This window comes from Limanda limanda, chromosome 16 (genome assembly GCF_963576545.1).
Source record: "Limanda limanda chromosome 16, fLimLim1.1, whole genome shotgun sequence".
Taxonomy (NCBI): domain Eukaryota; kingdom Metazoa; phylum Chordata; class Actinopteri; order Pleuronectiformes; family Pleuronectidae; genus Limanda; species Limanda limanda.
Window position 1 is genome coordinate 16,759,516 of NC_083651.1, and position 16,644 is coordinate 16,776,159.

A 16,644-nucleotide genomic window follows, 5' to 3' on the forward strand; every position below is an offset into this window, starting at 1 on the left:
CTTCACCGAGACGTCTCAAGTGCAATCAAAGAAGAAAGATTTCCTCGATTCTAATACAATTTAGCCTGAAATAATAAATTGATTTTTCTCGACAGCTATCTAATTGGAAGCAGCTCTGGCACCGAGCAGACCTGACCTTTCTTATCATGTCCCTTCATGAGCAGGTGAGAGAGGGGACCCTGTGACACTGAACAGATCATGATGCAGGTTGGCTTTGTCGGGGATGACTGAACATTAATACTCCCACTAAAGAACAGAGTATTGTCAAGCTGGATACAGATAAAAAGGGCCTTCTGCTATGACATTCTTAAATGAAAATCACTGCTGCAACCAAGGCATTTACTGAGGGGAAATTAAGGCATCAGTGTTAACTTACAATGCTGAGTATCTGTCCATCGCTGACTGGACGTCGCGCCGGTAGACTGTTCTGAGGACGACCATGATGGGGTCAAACTCCTTTTCCCACACCTCGGCTTATTGATCAAAGGAGAGAGAAATGATTTGTTAACTGTGCTGCAAAGCGACAATGATTCACTTTCTCACCATTTTCACCTTCTCTTTGTGAGTGGTGCAAGCCTGACCCCAAGTGGACAGGGGAATGAAGTCACCCAGTGATTCAAATAGTAACATAGCTCACAGATAAGGAGACAAATTACAGTGTTATAGATCAAAAAACAATAATAGTATAAAAATAGTATAAAACGTAGTGTATTAAAGCAAATTAGTTATGTACTCAGGATCATCTGATCTGATTTATTAAAAAACATTATTGTATGTGCCAGTATATACATATTGACATTGCTCTTCTTACTGTAGAGCAATTTAAACTTTTGCATACCCACAATATTTAACTTGTGCAAAAATAAAAACATTTGTTGGACTGCAGTATTGAGTTCTTCACAATAGGGTAGTAATAAAAGCATTATTGATAATAGGTTTTTCATTATTAAAAGAAACAGCCGACTGATTCTCTTAATATTACATGCTGTACTTTTTTGAATCTATTTTGTCCATTTTCTCTTAATCTGAAACGCCCAATTCCCTTCGCATAGCTTTCTTACTGTTATAATTAGACTTGCTCAGTGGAGGATGGCACATAGAAACATCTACCTCTTCACTGGAGGTCCTGCAGGTATCGAATTCAGTTTGTTTTGCCTGAGTGGCAGGGAACTTTGAGTCTGTGCAACATTGTGCCAAACTTGATATTAAAATAAGCCGGACAGGCAACAGTGCTATGGTGTCGCTTTTAGGCACTTTGAATTACAGGCTTTCCAAGTATTCAGTTATTTCAAATGACAGGGTACTTATTCGAATGTTGAGTATTTAACTCATCCTACCTTTAGGTGTGTACATGCCCTGCTGCATCGAGCCTCCGGGCTCAAACACTGGTGCTTTGAAGTCGGCCACAGAAGAGAGCATCTCCTCAAAACTACAACTCCCTGGTACAATGCCACTCTTTGGGTTGGGATTCTCAGGAATCTAAGAAAACACTCTTAAGGAGAAAAAACATTTTCTGGGGAAAACTGAAAATATCTCTAAGCCAAGTTATACATCTCTTAAATACTGGAGGATACAAGATCCAAGAGTGCACTGTGTGTGCGGTCATTCATACACAGCTGTGAGACCATCTCAGATCGAAGGATCTCATCGTCCGTCATCCCTGTTGGTGAGAATGAGTGAGAGTGAATAACTCACAAAGTACAGCCCCACTTTAAAATCAAAGATTCATAATTTTTCAATGTCTCCAAATAAGCCATGAGATGAAAGTGAAAGTTTCCTTGACAAGGATAAATATCGCACTGCCCGTTATAACAGCAAATATATTATGATTTTTTAAGATTTGTATTCACTGTAGAGCTACTTTATCATATAGTAAGGTATTTCTTATTGTGGTAATCACTGTATTTATGTACAACTTACCCAAATGTACACGCAGGCTCGTGAGTATGACCAGGAAGGTCAGAGCTCCTTCCAGCATCGGTCTCTCCTGCTCAGAGTCTAACACAGCGTTCTGATGCTGAGACGCCATGGTCAGCAGGTCGACCACTTTAAACCTGTGTTACAGACAACAGAGTGTAAAATGTTGGTAAGACTACTAAGCTGTGTGTGAATTTAAGTGCATGCTGCAGGAAGAAGAAAACTATGTGTATGAGATGCTTCACCTCTCAAAAACACTTGATATGAAGTAGTCAGGATCTAACCTCGACGCACACACCTGCAAACCAAGAAACATGTGCATAAAAGGATTTAAATAACAAAATTCAAAAAATAAACTGTGTAAAATTATATAAGTATGGGATTCAGAAATTCTAACCTGGAGCAGATAAATGTCTGGGTCAATCATTGAGTTGCAGAAGTGCGACTGTACGTAGGTCATAGCCTGTCCCTTGATCTGTAGTCCATTCCTGACCCACATGTTGCTGTGGATCTCGGACAAGGATGCCTACGGCCATAAAAAAAAACACAGTGTTTATCGAAATGTGGCTACGAGAACAAGCAGGTGAATACAAATTGTAAATGTGTTTATTGGGCTGTGAATATCAGACCTGGATTTGGAGTGGATGCACCATGATCTTCATCAGCATCTCTTGGTCAGGCAGGAGACTGTCCAGGTCCAGGCCTTGGCACTTTACAGCCTGAATTTTAAACCACAGGATTAGCTTTAAACCACATAAAAAGATATGCCTGCATGTCTTAAAGAGATGAAACTGTCTGACATACCTTACTGAGGAACATGGCATAGTAGCGGTGCAGTGGCAGGTGAAAGGTCACTTGATTTGGAGCAGGCTATGAGAGAGACACAAATTGTGAGAAACAGGAAAGAGGAATGTTTGCTCATAACACTTTGTTGTTTTAATTTACCTCGTCTATGAAGCCAATGGAATCAAACCAGATCTGAAGGGTCTCCAAGCAGTAGCGTACCACAGTTTTAGTATATTCCTGAGTCTCCTGTTAACACATAATGTAATGTTTTTAAAATAAATGCAGGTTTATACATTAAGGGCGTTAAGTACAGGATATGTATGCAGCATGTTCCGGTTATCAAGACCATTCGGATATGGGAGCTGTGTGTGAGAGCACTCCTGGTGTGAAGACGGGACTTACTTTGACTTTGCAGTGTGTTAAGAGACCCCACATTGGCTGTGCACATGCCTCAAGTTCTGCTGCAAACGCTGCATAGTACGTCTGGGACTCAAACTCCACATGTTCATTCAGCTCCCGCTTATTCAGGTTCATACCTGTCACAGCAGGAAACGATTTGAAAAAGTAAGAGAGTTGACACATGCTACATGAAGTCTATATGCTAACATAAACTAGCATTTTTTAAGTTTAGTGAAAATCTGTTGACCCCTAATATAATTTTCTAAACTCATAACTGCCAACGAACTGTTATGAAACGGTAGTAAAATACAAAAGTAGTTCAGCAGACATGCATGCAATCTAATAATGACACTGCACATGGCCTCTGCAAGAGGATACTCAAACCCACTGTGCAAGGGTGAGTGTTATTTTTAGGGTGGTGGTACAGTTCACATGAGCAGCACTAGCCTCAATTCTAATTCAGTGACAAAGCGTCATATACCCCAAAACACACCCTTTCTGTTAGGGGTATTTATACCAAGGAACAGATGAGGTTGCCTTTATCTTGACTAAGCATATAGAGGGTATATAAGGTCTAAATATGAGAATGTGCACAAGTATAATGAGCTGTGATTTAAATCAGCTGTTGTGTTTGACCCCATGTTGCTTCCAATACGAAATGACAGACATATCATATTGATAGTCATGAGTAACCGAGAAACCACCAGACTGCCACAATAGAATAAATGGGGAACAAGCAAATTATAAACAAATGAGCACATCTTTCTTGAGTATTTGCCTCAATTTGTGCAGCTATTATCTGAATGTGAGAAATAACAACAAACACTGCAACATTCAGCGAATGAGTGTGTCTGTTTACTGCTCAGGTTGAAATCCTGTTTTACCTTGAAAGAATGACACAAAGCTCATCCAGAGCATCAGCAGTGAGTGGTCCTCTAGGAACTTTTTCGCTACACTTTGGTGTGAGAGGATGTTAATGAAATCACTAACTAACGGCCAGTAGGTGTTGTTCTTCAATAGTGCCTCGCTACAGTTCACCACGACATGACGACTGTTCTCTTCATCTAAAAAAAAAGGGGGGAAACGAATGTGCACGTTAGGTTACAGTTTTTTTATATTTATAGGCAACACATTGAAAGATATAGGCAAATATATAGAGCGACAATTCACTTGCAATTTCAACACCTGGCTGCCAATACAGAAAGACAATGTCATATGCAGAGTTTAAAGATCAATAGGACAGCTCTCATATAATATATTGAAGCTCATTTCACTCAGACCCTGTACAAATTAAAAATACCAGAGGGATGAGACATCTGTGCATGTTTTTGTCGACACTGAAAATGATTAGAAATAAAAATTAACAGCTGCATTTCTTTGTTTGAAAAGCAATTTCATTTTTATCTCATTCAACAATTCACAGGATTCATGTACCAGTTACTCTACTAATACAAATTGGATGTGGTCTTTATGAATTTGGAGCTACTGATGAGCAACAAAGAATAAGGACCACCTTGTATGATGCTATCCATTCCCTCGGCCTCGATCCATTACACAAGATCTTTTGACTAAGCGTGTGCAATTTGATATTTTGAGATATGACATAAAAGCTCCATCTTAAAACTTAATTTTTAGTTTAATAAAGCACCACTTCTACCATGTTCAATGCCACAGGGTTTGTGCAGTGATCCGTAATAAGCATCCCTACATCGGTCTACTTCATGCTTTACAATAATTACACGTGAAGAGTCCGATGAGCTGTGCAGAATCCGCAACAACTTACCCTGAAGTTCACTTTTAATAAGGCAACTCTCCATCATGTAGAGGAGGACTGTGACCATTATGTCCAGCAGGTGACACTCCTCGGTCATGTGTCGAGCCAGCTCCTCATTGCTAAACAGCTGCACACTGATATGCACGATGCGATTGGACATGGTGTCCGACTCGTGGCTTTTCATCAGCGTTTTCATGATGAACGCATAATGCTGAACAAAAGTCTTTGTAAAGGTGATCTGCCAGAGAGGAAAAGGGAAAAACCCACATCACAATTTGAGCAGACTGTTACGATTTTGTCTCTCTGTTTAAAGTATAATTTCAATTCACTCACACATCTGACAGGGAAATTAGAGCAACACGAGACATATTTGTGAATAAATTCGAACACAAAAAAAGAAATACCTTGTAATCTTGATCTGGCAACATGTTTAGTAAGAAGGTGACCATCTTCTGAGGAAACTCGTACTTTATTGTCCAAAACAGCAACTCCTCCAGAAAGCATTTATGCTTCAGAGAATCAATAATCCTTGGGTCTGAGGGCAGAAAAAATAATCATAATAAATTAGGTAATTCATGTTAAACTGAATTGGTGCATTACATTTTCTTTCCCTTCTTACCTTTGGTACTGCTGCTCAGTTTCACCCTCTTCCTCTGACCAACAGATTGCCCAGCATCTTGATCTTCCTGGGAGTAAAAATAAAACAAACACTTAGTAACTGTACATCAGTTCACACCAAGTTAAACTTCAGTGGATCTGTTAAATTGTGATTAAATCATTATTTTTTCACATATAATGGATATTTATTCATTTACTAATAACAAATGACAGAATAAACTTTTGAAGCCTGAACGTAAATTTAACTGTAAATGGTCATTAATGTTTTCTGTGTTTGATGCTGACACAAACCTCTTTACTAGACTCATCTGGGCCCCCTGGTGCAGTGGTTCCTAATATAAATAAAATCATACATAAATAAACAATATTTTTTATTAACAAAATAAAACAGATACATCAGTATAAATTTGCCACATCTTGAGACATTAGACAAACACAAAGCACCTTTCTGAAATATAAAATTGTTTATAAGGGACAATTTGTTTTAACAGCAGTATTTAGCATTGGTTAGAACCAGACATGAAATATTCTAAAATATTCAAAATCACTTCGGCAAAGTTTGATCTCTCAAGCAGTAATGTCTGCCAATTACTTATTATTTCTGGCAAGTGCAAGACTTTGACCCCTGTGGAGCAGATGAATAAGGATAAGGTGTTTCCAAAATATGCTTCACATTAAATGTTATGTTATCTTACCCATTAGGACCATTGCCCCTGCACCTCCTTCAGCACCAACAGGGACATCACCAGGAGCACCTTGACTTTTCTCCTCCACAGTCACCAGACCGGAATTCTTTAACGCTGACAAATACTTGTCATAGTTCTTTTTAGCGTGCAAATTCTCCTCTTGGCCTGCAACAAGGAAGAAAAACACTTGACACTGTAAAAACAAGAGTTGTGTTGAAATCTCAAGCTGAAGAAAACTTAATTTGAGTGTACAGATTTTTAGGAAAGGGGAATCTTGCCTTCTTTCAATTACTTTATTTGTTAATAGTGATGCTCAATTTGGGTTCATGTTTTATCTGGTTGTCTTTTTTTACATAAAAAGCCTGAGAAGATCAAGTACAGTCTACACTTTCCAAGCAAGTAGCTGTTGTACTTTAACAGATGAGAATAAAACAATCGCAAAGTAGCATAAGATCTTAGACCACTACAAACAATGTCTTATTTAAATGATTGTGGTCTCACTCTATGTTGTTTTAACACAAACAGGGGTGTAGATATTTACCCATGCTCAACTCTTTGAATGTTTGCTGATTGGTCAAGATCTTCGTCAGCACAGTCCTCATTGCTCCACCCATCTTGGTGAGCTCCTCCAGGAAAGAGATCTGAGGCTCCAGCTGCTGCAGGACTTTATGTAGATCTCTTTCAGCTGTGGTGTCTGACGAAGCAAGATAACAGAGAGAAGCCACGAGACTCAATACATAATTGGGGATGGAAAGGGTTGTACAACACAACGGTATCTGTCTGACACAGAAGAGCGTGTTTTGCATTTGATATGGTCTCAGACACAAGACATTTTGACAGGTTAAATTGGTCACAATAATATTCCATGTCTTTATTAAAAGAAGGTCGTTGTCGTGAGTGTTTTCACCTGCTTCGACGTATCCATCCCTCAGGTACTGGATGATACACAGGATAAAGCGAGGAAGAACCATCTCAGACATCAAGAGAAGGTCTCGAGGTATTGAGGGGATATTTTCTCCCGTTCTCAACCGATGTCGTCTGCAAAATCTGAAGAGAAATACAAAAATGTTACTGTTGCAAAAAACTCATCGACCACAAATCAGACAAAATCTCTCTAAATTTTATTTTTTAATTAATTTATTATTTAAGTTTTCTGACCTACATGAACAGGAAATAAGCTCAGTAATTATAATTTTTAGGGGGATTTCATAAGAGTTGAGTATCAGAGTTGGGCTGATGTTAAACAGGTTTAGGATCTGCTGATTAAACCAAGGTGAGTGCATGGGAGTTTTTTTTTTATCTCTTTAAATACACACGACGGTGACGGTGTGATTTATTGCAACACACAGACTACTACATTTCTCACTCATATTGCTTAAGACTACACAGGAATTGCTACACACAAATCTACACATAAATCGGTTTTTATCAGTATCATATTAGGTGGTCATGGATACATTTGTATTTTGTATTCTTTTATGGCTGTCTAATTGTTTTTCTGTTCTTGTTGCTTGTTTTTTTCTTCAGGAAGCTCTTAACAGAATTGCTATATAAATAAAAACATTATTATTATTAAAAGAGTTAAAAGTACAAGGTGGGCCACTGTCAAACACTGTCACACTATTTTGGATGGGTATTTTTGTTTCCATCTCTTTAATACAGACAGCTTCATCACGAATGTTGATATGTCAGACAGACAGAGGTTTCCACTGTTCATTTAGCCCACAGATAACAGCTGGATTAGCTGTAGCAACACCTCAGTGTTTAAGATAATAAATGCCACAACATGCAGACTCATGTTTGTGTCACACAGTGTCACACGGATCTGCTGTAGCCTCCAGTTGTGGCAACGAGCATGACATTAGTGTTATGGTTAGAACCGTTGTAACGGCTGTGCTGGTGAACCATCCAGGCTCAACTGCTCTATCGAACCTTTTCTGCGAGCAAATTATTAAAATGACCAGAACAGTCTAACATGTCTCTCCCACAAATTACCCACGACAGCGCAGTAAATAACCAGGTGGGACTATTTCCATCTGAGAGCTGTCAAAGCGACACCCGGCTGAACCCGTTCTGCAGCTAGCTAGCTAGCTAGCCTAGCTCGCAGCTAATTCGGTCTCACCCAGTCTCTCGCATGACATTACTGTCTCCACAGTCGCAGGCCCCGCCGGCCTGGCTTCGGAACATGTTGAAGTCGTGGCCCGTGTGGTCCCCGTTGTTGAAGCACTCGGCGCACAGGGACATGCACGGGGAGATGCCACAGGTCCGGCATCGGTACGCCACGAAGTTGGCGGTCCACACCAAGCCGCACAGGGTCGCGTTGTCATAGGACCGGACCGTCTTGCAGAACTCCTCGAACCCTTCGCCTCCTGCGATGAGACATTTGCACCAGTCCAGCGCCTCCGTGTCCCCCGCGGGTGTCTCGGGGTTTAGCACCACGTCGAGCAGCTCTTGGAGCTGCCGGACCCCGCTGGTGTCGTCGGTCCGGGTCAGGTCGGCCTTCAGGTGGACGGCAGTGGTTTTCTTGTCCCGGCGCAGCAGCGACGCCGCCATCATGCACTCTGGCTTGTTGTCCACAAATTTATTTTTGTTGTCCTGTTCTCATGTTCTCGGACTTTCTCGCGATACGACCCGTCGCCTCGCTTTGGGCTGGCGGACTCCCGATGTGCTCCCGGTCCACAGTGAATGCAAATAAACGTGCTGTGAAGTAGTTTAATCCCGCTGAGCCTCGAGCAGCGATTCGATCCAGCAGAGTCTGAGCTGTGACGTTTACACGGAACCGTTGGTCACCGTTGGGTTCGTTGGTTTCTAGGCAACTGATAAACCTTGCGTGGGACCGTCCTTTGCTCAAGATCATCATCACCATCATAATCCTCCTCATCATCATCATCACCATCATATTCCATCTCATCATAGTCGTCACCATCATCATCCTCGTCATCACAATCCTCATCTTCCTCATCATCACAATCCTCATCATCATAATTATCATCCTGATCATCCTCATCACAATCCTCATCATTATCATCACAATCCTCCTTATAATTATCAGCCTCATCATAATTTCACCACCATCGTCATCCTCATCGCCCTGATAAATGAAATCATTATTCAAGTGCACCCATAAATGAAATGAGACCAGGAAGACTAGAACATTATTTAATCTCTCTCTATATAAACACACACAGGGTGCATCCTATATATATGTGTATATGTGTGTGTTTGTATATGTGTATACATATTTGTATTTGTATAAACATTTTTTCATTATTATTATTTTCTCTCACTCTCTCTCTTTTTCTCTCCTAACCCTGTAACAGGAACAGGAACTAACGAGATTGGCCTCGATCTGGTCGGATTGTTTTGAAGGATGCACTCTCCCCAGCGGAAGACGTCTGGAACCATGCTGAATGTTTACACCCTCACAGATCACAGCTGAAGCAGACCGTGTGAAGTAACTGATCTCTGGGTTGTGGCGCTGGATCCTCGCATGGTGTGTTGTCCCAGTCTCCAGTGATGAAACTGAAGGAGTTGGAGAGCTGTCTTCAGCAGGTGGACGGGTTTGACGAACCCAAAATCCTTCTGGAGCAGTATCCTACCAGTCCTCATATTGCAGGTTGGAGCAGATAAACATGTGCTTATTGGGAGAGTTTGTGTGGAAAGATTGTTGTCACTAACTTTGTGTCTTATCTCTTCCTGCAGCATGCATGCTTTCCACTATCCAGAACACATTCGGGGACATTGAGGGCAGATTGGTGGCAGATCTGGGATGTGGCTGTGGTGTCCTCAGCGTCGGAGCTGCGTTGCTTGATGCAGGGTGAGAGCTTTTGATCGTCCTCACACATTTGATTTTAAAGGAGTTTCTCCTCCTAACACCCTCTCTCCTCTGCAGTTTGTGCATTGGCTTCGACATTGACGAGGACGCACTGGAAATATTCAGAGGTAATGCAGAGGAATTTGAGATTTCCAACGTGGATCTGGTCCAGTGTGATCTCTGCTCTCTGGACCCAGATGCTTATGCCTCCAAGTTCGACACCGTAATAATGAATCCACCGTTTGGGACAAAACACAACCAAGGTGGGGAATCGTTTTAAAACTGCTGCTCCAATGATTCAGTGTTTCACATCCATTAGGTTTGGCACTTCTGAACGACAGATGTGGTAACAGGAGAGGGTGAAATATTCTGATTCATACAACGTACTTTGCGTCAAGATCAAGAAATACTCTATACTGTTATTCCCATAATGCAATAGTGGCCCTTTTCTGACTTCATGTCACCTTTAATACATAAGGGACATTTTTTAGAGATGAGACAAATTCCCATGTTCACAACTTCCTGAACACATTTCCTTTGTGTTAATATTTAAAAAAATCATTGCAGGTACCTGAAGCTCTAATGTGTAGTTTTTATGTGGCCTTTACTCTTTGTTTAAGGGATGGACATGAAGTTCCTAAAGGCTGCTCTAACAATGGCAAAGACAGCAGTGTACTCACTTCATAAAACATCAACACGAGAAGTAAGTTCATACCCATCACTTGTTGAACACATCCTTTTAATGACGAGGTCAAAACTAGTCAAATCTCAGTTTAATAAATGTCATGTCTACATCTCTGATATCTATAGTGTGTGTAATGCCTGGTGTGTATTCCTCCATCTTCAGCACATACAAAAGAGGGCCAAGGACTGGGGAGTTACGATGGAAGTATTAGCAGGTAAGAAAAAAACAGGACATATCCTCTACAATTTAAAATTGAAGTCTAACTATGTGTTTTCTTTACAGAGCTGAGATACGACTTGCCAGCCTCTTATAAGTTCCACAAAAAGAAATCGGTAAGCTAATGAGCTGCATCACAGACATTTTACTCCAGATATCTGAAGCTGTATTTGACAAACACATAAAAACAAACCTTTTTAATTTTAATAAATGTTTTATTTGCTATTCACATATGCAAACATAAAAAAACAAAATAGCAAATAAGATGTTCTCTCGTAATGTAGGAATTCTACAAAGGAAAAACCAAAACACATGATGGCGCACAACGCTAGATGTCACACAGGCCTTACAAGACCAACTAAAATGTCCCAGTGAAATCAAATGACTGTCTTTATGCTGAAGATGATAAAATTAAAAAAAGATCATACAAACAAAAGGTACATATTTAATGTAGGAGGCGCAATATAATACAGGGACTTAAAAATGCTGAAAAACTGATGCCAATCATTGCAAATTGTTTCTCTAGGTCGACATCCAGGTGGATTTCCTTCGATTCTCCAAAGCCTGAAGCTTTCACTGGAATGGATTTAAGTTGTCTCTGCATTTTAACTGTTTATAATAAATGTTTCCACAAAAGAAAAAAATATCTGGTTGAGATCGTGTGACTAAGATCCGTTTTCAGTTTTGATGACCTTTGCTGGAGGACCGTCTGTATCTTCTCGTTCTCTCTTTGGGGCAACGGGTGCTGGAGAAGAAACGCAAAGTAAATACATTTTTAAAAGTCTATAATTATCTTGCCATAACAGATAAGGAAGTACTTGAGATGCTGCACTCACCATCATCTTCATCACCACTATCAAATCTCTCCTTTTTGCCTTGGTACCGACCTCTGCTTCCATCCCGTCCACCTCTTCCCCTTCGTCCTCCTCTTCCTCCTCCACCTCTTCCTCCTCCACCTCCTCGTCCTCCTCCTCCTCCTCTGCCGCCTGATCTTCCTCTACCACCTTTAAGGCCAACAAGATGCATCAGTACAAACTAATCAATACTGTTATTAACAGATGATCTTATATATTTAATTGATTTACAAATCATTCAGTTGGGAAGTTTAGTATTCACCTCTACCCCTGGACCTGCTGTAAGATTCTTGTTGAGCTTCGATGATCTTCTTCAGCTCCTCTTTCTCCTCGTCTCCCTCAAGCACCTCCCATGTAACACTGTTGTTCTTGATTTTTAGCTCTCCTTTGTTTGCCTCCTTGGCCTTGTCAAAGGCCTCCTTTGCGTCTCCATCGAAAAGAAGGGTACCCTTATTTGGAAGGTAAATAAAAACATTTTAACAACCCACTCTCTTCATACTGAGTTCAAGGCTGTGAGTGGTGCAGATTTTATTTACCTCTTTAGCTCCTCGCGTAAAGTCCACCCATTTTATCTTTCCGTGCCCTGAGAACAGTTCATGAAAGTCCTCTCGGGAAACTTCTTCGAGCTCCCCTTTAAACTTCAACAAGCACCCTGTCTGTTCGTCCAGGAGCAGACCCTGCAACACAAATAACAATGTATTATTAAGGTGGCCATAACACGTTTGTATGAGTCCATCGCAGTGGCATAATATAAGGTGATAGAACTTGAGGGGATCTTACCATTTCTTTATCTTCTGTATTTTTCTGCAGTTGCTCCTTGTCTCTAAATAATATATTTGACAGAAATTTAGTTTTTATAAACTGAATACTAGGACAAAATTGTATTGCATTGTACTTACTGTTTTGCTTTTGCCTTTGACTCTTGTTTGAACTGTTTTCGCTCCTCAGCCTTCTTTGCATGGTAGTCTTCCCTGAAAACATAACAGCAATCAAATGATTACTGTCTTAAGTAATTAATCTATCTGGGACATTAATCTGTTACTCTAGATCTTTGGATCATCTTAAGTGCATTTTACCCGTACAAATATATTTGAAACATAGTTTCTCAATAAAAAGGTGATTACTTCCTGGTGAACTCTATACCAAGTCAAATGTAGTTTAATGGGATAGTACACCTATTTTTGTATCAAAGACACATTACCAGTAATATTTTTTACATTCAGCGTAATCAGACAGCACATATCCATGGCCCCAACAACATGTAAGAATGATTAACAGTACTTCCATTATCCAGTTTCTCAAAAGCAGCTCAGACGAAGCATCCTGAGAGCTCAAGAAAGTGAAATAAGCTCTGACTGACTTGAGGGGTGCAAAAACTTCCGAAAGCGTTTCATCCAGCAGAATACGTCCACTTGTACCCTTTCTCAGATGTGGTGCTTTTTTTTCTTATCACTACACAGAATTTGTCCACTGAAGATAAAGCTTAAACCAAGAAGCAGGCCAACTTACCTCGATAACACAATCATCTCATTGTCCTTGAATGATTTCATGTCTGAACGTTCAAGGAACTGCTTGGATGACTCTTCTGTGTCAAAACAGATGAACACTGATCCCTGAAAAGACGGAAGTTATAAAATATCTCCTCCAAAAACACAGAAAAACTAACTTGAGTGATAAATACAAAAATATTACCTTGAACTGCCTCTGCAGGTTTCTCCTCATTTGAATATTTTCTATGTCGCCTTTTCCGTTCAACCACTCCTGAATCTCATCGAGGGTGGTTTCAAGAGGAAAGCCTTTCTAGATGTTGAAAGATAAAAACATTACACAAACACGACACAGCAGCAGAAAACACCAAGATCTAAAGTTGGAAAATAGACTGACTGTGAATTTATAGTAAAGTTTTGAAACAAAAATGGCTCATGTACATTTCAATACAGTTGGGATACAAGAAAAATTATGTATCTACAAAGACTATTTTCTTTATGTGTGGGAATCAATTCATAAACTTACAATGTACACAGATTTGTGTTTAACGACGTCTTTGTATTCATCGTTCAGCTCAGGTAAGGGTTTATCTGAAAACCTCCTGATTTTTGTCTTGTCTTCATTGATTTCCAAGAGGCCGGACTTGGATTTCTCGAGAGCTGCAACAATGACGCTGCTGTCGGTAGTTAAAGTCTTGAGTCTGGGAGGAGAACACAAATGTTTTAAACACTCAGGAAGGAAGGAAAGAAAGCAAGCACAGCATTTTACTGAATTGACAGTACATAACTACAGACACTGGATGATACTGAATTACTGCTCCATTAGGCTTGATGAGAGTTCTCATCAAGCAGATCTGTGCCAAGTCACACCGACTTCTTACCAGTTGAGCGGAGTTTCTAATAATTATGAATACCTCTTTATTTTTGAGGTGTGGCTGTTTTGTGTGTGGACAGGTTCACTTAATGGACAGGTTTGAGGGAGCACATTAACCTTGTCCTACCTGTTATTTAAATTGTATTTGTATAGCCCATATTCAACAACCACAGTTTGCTTAATAAGGATTAACAATCTGTACAAGGTGCGACAACCTCTGTCCCAGACTTTGTATGGAGCAGTTTGAGAGAATAGCAAACCTGTTGAATTTAAGCATCGTCTCCAAAGACACCCAGCCTTCATCCTGCTGCAGTTGTTCTTTCAGAAACTTATCCCTGGGAAGATTGTGATCTCCAAAGTAGTACTAGGTGAGAATGAAACAGATTTGTCAATTAAATGTCATTGTTACATTAATATAAATAAAAATGAAGCACTGAAATTACCTCTACTTGTCGTGCCACTTTCAATTCAATTGAAGACATCTCTTGCTTTTCTGCCATGATTGTCCAGTGGAGACAACAGTAACCCCAGGTCCTAAAACAACAAACAATGATTATGTCTACAGCAAATAAAACCACAACAAATGTGCTGAGTAATGGCCTAAGTCATAAAGCTGTATATCCACTGCCTCTAGCTTCTTAATAATGGTGAAATATCCTGCTTCAAGTTTGTTCCAGTCCAAATTTGATATCGAGTGGAGTTTTTGATAACTTTTAGTATCGCAGGGATATGGTAAAGTGAAAAAACTGGGTACACCTTAACACATGACTGCCAGAATTTTGACATAATGCAATTTTTATAAAAAAAAATTGAGCATCTACATTGTTCAGTTCGACTCAGTCACTGTGTATGAAAAATGAGCGGAGAAAGGATTATTTCACTCACAAGACTAAAAAAATTCTGCACATTGCAAATGGAAATAAATGGAGGGGAGTTATTTAGATTTGTTTGAACCCGTCCTGTCGGGCCCTTTTAGCCATTAGCAGCAATAACAGCTGTTAATCGTGATAATTATAATTAGAAATATGAAAATCCAATCAGCAGATTTATAACTGGCCCAATGAGAACGTGTGAGCCTGATTGCCATGAGGAGTGGACATCTTTCATTTACCCTGTTCTCACGCTGCCGGTGCTGCAGCTAGCTTGGTGGCTAACACGCTAGGTTAGCTTGCTAGCACCAGCTGTACACTCGGAGATGTTTTGGGAGCAGACACGCGGCTCAAACGTGTTTAATCCAACGTGAGACTTGGTCGGCTGCTAGTTGTTTGTACACGTTATGTTAAAATAGTAATTTAAGTCATTAAAAAAACTGCGTAACTCCTGTCTCGTGTCAGCATGTCGCTAAAACACGCCTTACGTTGAATAATGTCTAATAGGCTCGTTTGTAAAGCTGCTAACATTAACCAGGTGACACAAAAACACTATAAAAACCGAAGTTTGACGTTAGAAAGCGGAAACTTACAGTACGAAGAGTCGGCGCTAGCAGCGGGTTTTCTGCTGAAATCTAAAAGTGCTTCAGTTCGACGCCTGCACGTTGTGGGACTGCGTGCTACGGCGAGCAGCGAGGACCAAAAAGAGTTTGCTTTAGCGCGACAGCTGGTCCTCGCTACGGGAGCGGACATGTGTGGTGCCGCTCACAGCCTCAGGGTGTCGCTGTGATCCCCCCACAATAATGACTGACATAAAGAATCCAGAAGACAGCGTTGGTAACATTGCAAAATCCTATTCTCCGAACCACACACATCCTCTCCTCTTCTCTACCTCTCCTCTCCTTTTGAGACAACATTTCTCCTCTCCTCTACTAGCTATGCTGGCTCCCAGTTCATTTTCGGTCTTGATTTAAAAATTCTGTGGTTTGTTTTTAAAGCTCTAAACAGTATTGCACCTCTTAGCATTGCTGATCTGGTCTGCAGATCAAATGCTTCCGGTTTTATTTATATTTCATTTGATTGATAGTTGGTTTGATTTATCTCTACATTGATTGATTTTGCATTTTACAATTGGACTGTATTGTCTATTCATGGCTGACTGTACATATTATATGGGTTTTTCACACTGACAAATAAAGGGACTCGAAAAAAAATAAAATAATATTAAATAATAAAATAATTTCTCAGTTGAATCAATTTGTCAATTCTGCCAGTCGAAATACTAGAAATACTATCAATTTTATGAGCAGCAAAAGTTGCTGCTCATAAAACCAGGCCCTGCAGTGGTACTGATACCAGCTGAGCTCTCATGGGTGCGGAGAACTGCGCTCCCTGGGCCGCAGGGATGAGTCAGCCCCAGGCCACTACGCTGCCATGGGTGGAACCAGGACACCAGTGAACACAGGAGCTTGGTCCGAACTCATGGGTAAGTTGGCAGGACTTCAACCACCTAATCATTGCACAATATCTAATAATATGTCATTTTAAAAACAAAAATGAACCATAACCATTTCAAATGAAATATAAAAAAAAATATTAAATTAAATTAAATTAAATTAAAAAGATTAAAAAACTGCGCACGCACATTGTGAGTGCAGGAGTTCA

At 40.2% G+C, this 16,644-nt stretch overlaps 3 protein-coding genes across 6 annotated transcripts in view; 1 reads left to right on the plus strand and 2 right to left on the minus strand.

Annotated features, from left to right (window-relative positions):
• ubr3 (ubiquitin protein ligase E3 component n-recognin 3) overlaps nt 1-8,747 on the minus strand; it is a 38,535-nt gene extending 29,788 nt beyond the window's left edge. For all 4 annotated transcript variants that reach the window (XM_061088130.1, XM_061088128.1, XM_061088129.1 and 1 more), the window contains exons 1-19: nt 8,303-8,747; nt 7,088-7,227; nt 6,722-6,874; nt 6,190-6,345; nt 5,786-5,826; nt 5,496-5,562; nt 5,281-5,411; nt 4,886-5,114; nt 3,987-4,166; nt 3,106-3,239; nt 2,863-2,949; nt 2,722-2,787; nt 2,547-2,636; nt 2,315-2,443; nt 2,163-2,215; nt 1,921-2,054; nt 1,575-1,660; nt 1,338-1,479; nt 377-473 (exon numbers count right to left, since the gene is read on the minus strand). In XM_061088130.1, coding sequence (XP_060944113.1) covers nt 377-473; nt 1,338-1,479; nt 1,575-1,660; nt 1,921-2,054; nt 2,163-2,215; nt 2,315-2,443; nt 2,547-2,636; nt 2,722-2,787; nt 2,863-2,949; nt 3,106-3,239; nt 3,987-4,166; nt 4,886-5,114; nt 5,281-5,411; nt 5,496-5,562; nt 5,786-5,826; nt 6,190-6,345; nt 6,722-6,874; nt 7,088-7,227; nt 8,303-8,736 — 2,549 coding nt within the window. In that variant the 5' untranslated portion in view covers nt 8,737-8,747. The remainder of the gene's footprint in view (nt 1-376; nt 474-1,337; nt 1,480-1,574; nt 1,661-1,920; nt 2,055-2,162; nt 2,216-2,314; nt 2,444-2,546; nt 2,637-2,721; nt 2,788-2,862; nt 2,950-3,105; nt 3,240-3,986; nt 4,167-4,885; nt 5,115-5,280; nt 5,412-5,495; nt 5,563-5,785; nt 5,827-6,189; nt 6,346-6,721; nt 6,875-7,087; nt 7,228-8,302) is intronic.
• Nucleotides 8,748-9,560: 813 nt separating this feature from the next.
• On the plus strand, nt 9,561-12,889 carry mettl5 (methyltransferase 5, N6-adenosine). Its single transcript, XM_061088697.1, has 7 exons — nt 9,561-9,796; nt 9,883-9,997; nt 10,073-10,257; nt 10,615-10,697; nt 10,842-10,893; nt 10,962-11,011; nt 11,422-12,889. The coding sequence occupies exons 1-7, from the start codon at nt 9,697-9,699 to the stop codon at nt 11,461-11,463; spliced, it is 627 nt and encodes a 208-aa protein (XP_060944680.1). The 5' UTR covers nt 9,561-9,696; the 3' UTR covers nt 11,464-12,889.
• On the minus strand, nt 11,090-15,659 carry ssb (small RNA binding exonuclease protection factor La). Its single transcript, XM_061088696.1, has 12 exons — nt 15,573-15,659; nt 14,554-14,644; nt 14,371-14,474; nt 13,763-13,937; nt 13,442-13,549; nt 13,259-13,362; nt 12,649-12,720; nt 12,530-12,572; nt 12,286-12,426; nt 12,012-12,198; nt 11,732-11,899; nt 11,090-11,640 (listed from the first exon to the last, which is right to left on the minus strand). Exons 2-12 carry the CDS (start codon nt 14,608-14,610, stop codon nt 11,561-11,563), a joined length of 1,239 nt encoding a protein of 412 aa, XP_060944679.1. The 5' UTR covers nt 14,611-14,644; nt 15,573-15,659; the 3' UTR covers nt 11,090-11,560.
• Nucleotides 15,660-16,644: the final 985 nt, after the last annotated feature.